Source organism: Protobothrops mucrosquamatus, unplaced genomic scaffold (genome assembly GCF_001527695.2).
Source record: "Protobothrops mucrosquamatus isolate PMUCROS unplaced genomic scaffold, P.Mucros_1.0 scaffold860, whole genome shotgun sequence".
NCBI classification, from domain to species: Eukaryota; Metazoa; Chordata; class Lepidosauria; order Squamata; family Viperidae; genus Protobothrops; species Protobothrops mucrosquamatus.
In genome coordinates this window covers 3,012-11,472 of record NW_015387115.1, presented here as the reverse complement: position 1 = coordinate 11,472, position 8,461 = coordinate 3,012, and the positions used below count along the sequence as shown (strand labels likewise).

At 31.0% G+C, this 8,461-nt stretch overlaps 1 protein-coding gene across 2 annotated transcripts in view; it reads right to left on the bottom strand.

Moving 5' to 3' along the window:
• Positions 1 to 8,153, bottom strand: part of EYA1 (EYA transcriptional coactivator and phosphatase 1) — a 62,672-nt gene extending 54,519 nt beyond the window's left edge. Inside the window, exons 1-4 of one of the 2 annotated variants that reach the window (XM_015819110.1) lie at positions 8,081 to 8,153; positions 5,444 to 5,513; positions 5,026 to 5,171; positions 1,619 to 1,741 (exon numbers count right to left, since the gene is read on the bottom strand). In XM_015819110.1, coding sequence (XP_015674596.1) covers positions 1,619 to 1,741; positions 5,026 to 5,171; positions 5,444 to 5,513; positions 8,081 to 8,144 — 403 coding nt within the window. In that variant the 5' untranslated portion in view covers positions 8,145 to 8,153. The remainder of the gene's footprint in view (positions 1 to 1,618; positions 1,742 to 5,025; positions 5,172 to 5,443; positions 5,514 to 8,080) is intronic. The other variant, XM_015819111.1, reaches the window with a different exon arrangement.
• Positions 8,154 to 8,461: the final 308 nt, after the last annotated feature.

The following is an 8,461-nucleotide window of genomic DNA, read 5'->3' as shown; positions in this document are numbered from 1 at the left end:
AATTATCATGTAGGTTATGAATAAAAAATTTTCTTATGTTAGTAGAATGAATGTTATGAAGGGGGTTAAAGAAATTAGGATGTTGTTTATTTTAAAATTAGAGAGTATGGTAGATAAGTTGTGGATATTATAATGGCTTGGTAACCCTGTGTTCAGTTCTGGGAAGTGAGGGAGGGGAAGGGGGGGAAAGGGAGGGGGATAATTGGGATGGTATTATAAGTATGCATTAATAGTTATATAACTAAAATGTGTAATGTTAGAATTGAAATGTATGTATGTTAATGCATTCTATGTTTGAAAGATGATAAAAATAATAAAAAACAATAAAAAAAAAGACTTGTGATCTGTAAAGCACCAGTGTTGTGTGGGCTGACATGTTTTAAATAATAAAAAGTTATATATCTTTGAAAATGTTTGCTAGTTATTCAAATTGTATTTAGCGTTCACAAGGCATAAAAAATTCATATATTAAGAACAAAAACAGTACGACACATTCATTAGTACCTACACTTTTAATCTCAGTCATGTTGTTATTTAGCAAATGTAGAATAATTATATGATAAAGTCATTGTACCCAACAAGATTAAAGCAGCAATTGTATATCAGAGATAAAATATATAGTTTAACCTTAATACTTGATCATCATGTTCAGCATTCAAATTTACTATTATTTCAGAAAGTATTAACCTTGCTTTCCAGCTAAGGATTCTGTATATGTTTTCTAAAAGGTAAGCTCGACCTCATTAATATGTTAAAGTTTCTGTTCTTCATAACAATTGTGTAAGTGTTGAAGTTGTCCCACTTTAAATTTAGAGATTATGTTTCTTTCCATTTGTCATCTCAAAAGAGTACTATTTTTAAAAAAATACTGGCATAAAATATACAGTTTATTAGAAAAAAAGCACTATTGAAGTTAATAACATTTAATCAGTAATATTTTATACTGAAACAAATTCCAAAGCTGTCTTCCAACATTAACTAGATTGTACTGACGAGTTAATTTGAGAGATTATTTTAAATTTTTAGATAACAAACCCATACTTATGAATACAACTGTCTCAAACTTAGATTTATATTCTTGAAATTTTTTCCACATTATTGTATTTTATTGTGATGGAGAAGTAGACTTTAAGAAACATTTTTGAACCTGTTGATATTCCAAAATCACTAAAACTGGTGGCTTGAATGAAAAATGCTTATTCACAAATTGTATTCAGATGTTCAGACACAAGAACAATGAACTGGCAATAAGCCCTGCCCACCTACAATTTATATATGTACAGATAGTGTAGCAGTCAAAAACACATATAAAAATGTTTATGTTCTGATTTCCAGACAATAAAAAACCTGTACTGTCACTGTTTCTGCTCAGATGGAGGCTAGAATATTTACAACCCACAATTCCTTTAGAGGTATTTTCATCATAAATATCTATGTTGTATTCATATAATAATTTATACAATGTGTGCATAGTCAGGGCTTATGTGGAATGACCAAAATGCAAAATATATAAATGTACAACTGTCATCAACTGATTCATTGAATGAATTGAAGTCCTGAATTTAATAAATCAAAACAATATGTTAAAACCAAATGAATTCTAATCATTTATACAGACCTTGCATCTGGTAACTGTATGGCGCCTGTCCTGGTTGAGGAGCGCTAAAACTTGCACTGTAGCTCAGAAAGCCTGTCTGACCAGGTGACTGTGTTTGTGTCAATCCACCTTCTGTCTTGATGCCTGCCCACAATGCACCTAAATCAGTTAGTGATAGCAAAGCTATTTGTTCATTTTCAACACTTAGAGGGCATTAATAAATCACATAATGATCCATGCATTAAACCACAATTCATCATCTATTTTGGAGAATTTAATCATTGTAATTTAAATACTTAATCTACAGTAATCTAGTATTATCAATTTAGGATTTGTTGATCAACAAATCTAGATTATATTATGTACAGTGCAATTCTATGAATGTCTACTAAGAAGCAACTTCAATTGAGTTCAGTGGGGCTAGTCTGAAGAATGATCATAGAATTTCAACATAAAATATTACATTTATGCCCTTTAGAATTTGGTGGGTTTAATTGTTGAGTAAATAAAAAAATAAGGGCCTTGTGAATACAGATCTTACTCAAAAGTTTCTCTATATAGAGAGAAACATGATGGACAGCATGAAGTAGAAATAACAAAGCATCGTTTTAGTTTAAAAGCATTAAGTATCTGATGAACTTTTTTTCTCTCATTCCAACTGATAAGAAGCCATCTATATATTTTTTCTGGGTGTTTCCTATTAAACACTTTATGACTAGAAACTGATAAACACGAAGTAGTAGTAAAAAAGAAGGAAGATGGAAGATATGTGGTTCTAAATTGAAGCTCATAATAAGGGATTTATCTTGAATTAAAACTGATTTTCCTAAAACTTAAATATTATAAATATAAGAATGATCTATTAACAGAAATAAATTCAACATTTTGATTTAGTTTATGAACTTTAGTATGATTAATTTATAGATTAAACAATGTTTTTATTTATCAATTGCTAGGACCAATGTATACACATTTACGGTAAGTTTTCTGCAGTTAGGACTGCTTCTAACACCAAATTATGACAAAAGAGACATTTAAAAGAAGGGCAATTGTCTTTTTCAGCCCGGAATGGACTTAAGAATACATGTCCATTGTGGCTGTGCCAGGATTCAAAATAATTAGGATTATATGCTTCAAAACCATCTCTGCTTTTCATTAAAGCAACTTTCTTAACTTTACAGTCTTTTCTTCAAATTTTTCAGGAACAGATTAAAATAAACCAAATAGGGTTTAAATACTTACTAAAACTAAAATTCATATCCTATCCCAAAAATGTTCACCCTTATTAAATTAAAAAAACATTTGCAAATATAGAGATGCACTCTAGAGAAACTTTTTTCCAGCATAACAAAATAATAATAATAATAATAATAATAATAATAATAATAATAATAATAATAATAATAATAATAATAATAATAATAATAATAATAATAATAATAATAATAATAATAATAAAGTTGGAAGGTACCTGGGAGGTCATCTAGTCCAACCCCCTGCTCAGGCAGGAAACCCTATACCATTTCGGACAAATGACTGTCCAGTCTCTTCTTAAAAAATATAGACATTTTTTTTTAAAAAAAGTCCTATTTATGCAGAGTCAGTCTAAAGATGTCTTAAGATGTTAAGATTATCAAACAACTAGCCATAATATTTGACTATTCTTTTCCAATTTTAGGGACTGCAAGAAAAATCTGTACTGGAAAGTAGTTACGTATTCTTGAGACTTCTTGGAAATGCTTCATGAACTTTTGCGTATTGCAGCCTTGTACATGACTTTCACTTTGTGGTTGGTTTCCATACCACAAGTCATTGTATTACATTGCAAAAACAATCTATTTGGAGTAAATAAATATAATGACTTGACATACAGAGGAAGCTCATCAAGTGGATCATGCCAATATTGTTTCAAGCTATACATGAGCTATTTTTGTGTTACGAATAGGCCTGAAAGCTAAGACCTTCTTCAATGCTAATCATTTTCTCCTTGAGGTTTATTGAAAAAGGAAAGCTGACATTATGGAAATATTACATACAGCACTGGTGTAAATCGTTATATGATCCTGTTAGTCTATGGGATGGCTTTATTTTAAAAGAGTTTCCTAATATTTTACTCTCTTCTTTATCTTTAGAACAAAAAAATATAAATGATATTATTAAATTTTGGTAATGATAGTAATGAGAATTATGAGGATCTATATATGCATATTGAACCCTAATATAAATAAAACGAAGGTCCATTAAATATGTGGAAGCAAGGATATAAAGAAAAAATACTGTGGAAACATTATAGATCAGAATGCTATAGACTTCAATCATCTCTATTAATATTCCGCATTTAGCAATACTATATTACATAATGGGGGAATGAAAAGAATCCATTCAAAAATGCACCACACTAAGGTACTCCAAAGTAGGCTGATATGTATGTAATTAAGATTTAAGAGTGGTTACACTGGTCTTATTTTGTATTAAAAATAACCCCACTTTTATTTGTTTGACTATTGTACTGTATAAAATTTGTTTTCATCCAGAAGTAATATATCTATAGCCATTGGTGATATTTATTATCCAAGGTATTTTATGTGACTCAGCAGTCTTTCAGTATATTTAGGTCATAGATCAATTCCAATTAATTGAGATAAGTAATGATGCTTAAGTAAAGCTGTTAAAGCCTGTGCCCACTATTGGTGGTCAGCTGCAAAGAAAGTTTGCAGTTCAAGATTAACTAGGAAAAATCTGTTCTGCATTTATTACATTTTAAAATCTCAAAATCTTTCTATCATTTTAAAAAAGAAATCTGAATTTTAGTAAGCTATTTAGAAAAGAGGTAGCAACTTGGTACAGGAATAGTATATATATTATACTTTGTAACTTCTATTATTGCATATTCTGATGTTCTTGCATTGAGTGTGGCTTTTATTTACCATTTAGCACAGCCTGGCTGTAGCAAATTATAAATTCACATCTAAACAAATAGAATTGGGGTTATATAAACCTTTCAGAAAATGTTAAAATGTTAAAACAGTTGCATCTTTTGATAGGTTTGCACAACTGGGATGTCCTATGCTACCTATCTCTATATATGCAAAAAGGACTGGCATCAACTTCCTAGAAAAAGATGCAGCTGCTTTAACAATTCAAAAATGCATGTATTTGCACCTGTTTCTTCCAAACAACTTCTTTCGAACAATGTACACAGCTTTAGTGATTACTTCAATTTAGCACCATAACTTGATTCAATGTATAGATTTAAAATACTCAAGCCTAACTAAAATCTTTTTAAAGTTTTACAGTTATATTTTTAATGTCAAGTTCTTTTTGCACTTTTAAAATAATATTTGCAAATTCTGTCAGCTGGTTAAATAACATTCTTGCTTATCCCTCTGTAATAGGGATACCTGTTGCCATTTTCCTGTTTCACTCACCATATGATGGGATTCCATAGTGTTGACCAGGCTGTGGGTATGCTGAATAAGTAGAAGCTTGTTGCATTCCGGTGGTAAACTGTGTCTGCCCATATGCAGCCATAGTTTGCGAAGAAGGGGTAGGGAGAATATGTGGGTATGGTCTGCTGTTACATGCAAAAATGATAGAAAATAGAAAACAAATCTTTGCATTAAAATAACAGAATGATATATTGGTAAAATATTATCTAAACATTTTAGTGATATATGAAAGTATATTAATATAGTTCTATAACTAAAGATTTATTTTGTTATTTTGAAGTTCATTCTTTTGCAATAGTAAACTGATTTTAACTACAATTTAACAGATGGAGTCAATCACAGCGATAAAAAGCTGGGTATAACTTTTCTTTTTCAATTTAAAGTAAAGATATCTTACTTGGAAGGATATAGCTGAGGTGAAGAAAACTGGTGAGTTTGTCTTGGGCTGAAGCCACTGCTCCCAATTGCTATAGGGAAGGGGGGGGGGAAGCACATGGAAGTGTAAGCACATACATAGAACATATCTAATCTAAATATTATTTTTAGAGAACTTTAGACATTTAATTAAACTAATATCAAGTAGTAGTTTATTAAAGTCAGACTAGCATGACAACTTCCTGTATCTTAATTACAAATTACATTTTTTCAATTGCTCCTAAGGGATCATTCATAATTTTTACCTCCTGTCATACTTGGCTCTATTTAATTAATGTTGAAGTTACTTTTTTTCTTTCAACTTCACTCTTCCTTAATACTCTACATTTTATATGAGTGATATTTTAATCAGAAGCTAATTATCTTTAACTAACAATCTGTCTTCCTTTTTCTCTCTCACATGCTAAAAACCTAGAGCTGAAATTAAACACTTATTCATGTAAATGAATGATATCTTTAAAATCTTGACTTCAACAAATTTATACAACTCAGGATGTTCTTTATATCACTGCAGATTTTTAATCCATTACTTTCTAAATCAAAACTGAGGAGTATTTTTCACCTAAGGGCCATGTTTCTTGTGTTTAATCTTCAGATGGATCATAGAACTCATCAGTCAGGGTTCCCGTTCAAAGCACAAATGACTAGGGTCAAATTACTTTATTTTAGGCACATTATATGAGACTCAGTTCTCCTATCAAGTTTGCAATGCTGTGAAAGTATAGAGAAGAAGATGGCAATCAGTAGCAGGATAGATGCAATCAATTATACCAGCAACGAGTGCACCTCTGGAAAACCTGAAGGTCTAAGCTGGAGACACATTATCCTGGTCAAGGTCCATCTATGTATTTACTGACACCAGCTTGATAGTACGTACTCAAATTTTCTTTGAATTATAAATTGACAGAAGTGTTTTTTTTATATGGACAGATTGGCACACAGTGCAGAAATTCTTAGAGGACTGGACAGCAACAAAATAATACAATTTTTAAAAAGAGCAATTCAGTTATGAGTGTAGCAACATTTTTAGTTTCCTACATATTCTATCTAACTTTGGAGATAGCAAGAGAGTGGATGAATTAATTTCCCAAGCAGGATCTCTATTCATACATTTGCTACCAAAGAACTAATGAATAGAATTGGAAGCCTAGCAAACAGTATCTGAGATTTTCCACTTCTATTGCACATTATTTGACAGTAGCCTCCCAGGGTTACAATGGATCTTTTCAATAACATGTAAAGATCTGAAAATTAAACATGGGTCCAGTCTACACATTTTCTACTTAAATTCAGAAAGATATGCAGAATATCAAGATGCTAAACATGGTATCTTCAAAGAAAGTTCAGTGCTGACAGAATCTTAAAATGTAAGAATATTCATATTGAAAAGATGTAAACAGTATATTTTCAGAATAAGATTGTTTGGTTCCCGAAAATATGCAGAAGCAGCAGACTACACAAGCTGCTTGGTTGTTACCCATGAAATTAACAAGAAGAAGTCATTCATTGTAATATCTGGAGCTCAACTATTTTATTCTTTATTCTATGAATATCAAAAGGTTCAGGAAAACTATTTCCGTATTATGAACTGAATTAGACTGGCAGGTGATTACTTCACAGTTTCTGCCATGGGAGATTCAGAATTAAGCTGCTCCTACTGTACTATGGATAAATAAATGCTTATGAGAAGTTCTTAAATGAGATAAGCAAATAATACCACCTTACCTCATCAGCAACTGGTGTTAAGAAACATAAAGCCCTTTATACTAGACCTAACTTATATTAAAAATAATGGTCATTAATATATTTATCTTCTATAAATTTGTCTAATATCTGTTTAGGGCTGTCCATGTTGGTGAAACTTATTACATGTTCTAGAATTAGATCCCAGAGTTTAGCTATATACTTCATTATGTAAAAACAAATCCTGTTATTTGTTCTGAAAATATTATGAGAAAGGGTGAGAAATTCTCTTCATACTATACACCATGCATGTCCTACATGCCTTTCTTGTACTTTCCTTGCCTCTAATTCTATTCTGCAACTTTTCTGGTTCTGTGTTAATCTTTTTCAGTTGCAATGGTTAGTCAGTGTATCAGTATGATTTAAAACTATTATAAAACTGGCAGATTTATTTTTTTATTCTTTTCCTAATGATCCCCAGTAATAAATCTGTTTTTATAGCAATCACCCCATGGAATATTTACAACCTCCAAACTCTATTCCTAGCCAATTACTATAGATCCCAAAAAAGAAATATATATTACATACACAAACATACACACACACAAAGACACACACACACACACACAAACTCCACAGCCTGGAGTTTGATCCTGGCTGGCTCAAGGTTGATTTAAACTTCCATCCTTCAAGGTTGGTAAAATGAGGACCCAGATTGTTGGGGACTGTATGCTATCTCTGTAAACTGCTCAGAGAGCTGTAACACACTATGGAGTGGAGTATAAGTCTAAATATTATTGCTATTGCTATATAATCTTCTGCCATGGAAACAACTTGTTAAATAAGTATTAAAACCATTATTTGTTTTATTTATGAGTCAGCCATTTAGATATGGTGAAAATATTTTATTTCTTACCTGATCCTGAGAAATTCTCTAAAGACCTGTCTGTTGTTGTAGTAGCAATTTCACTGCTGCTCATTGGCTCTGTTTTAACTAAAAAAACCACAAATAACATGTGTTCTATATACCCTATTATTTGTGCACAAACCCATGCATACATGCAAAACACGTACATACTGTAAGCACTCAGTGGGATCACATACAAAAATGCAACACATCACAAACCACAACAAGTACATTTATAGAATACAGAATCAAGAAATGCTTAAGTTAAAAATAAGTAAATAATTCATTAATAATTAGTTAAATGATACATTATTTTTGTGCAGAAATATTGAAAGTGATGAACATAGAAGATAGTCAATATTCTCAAATCTGAACAATATTAATGGATCA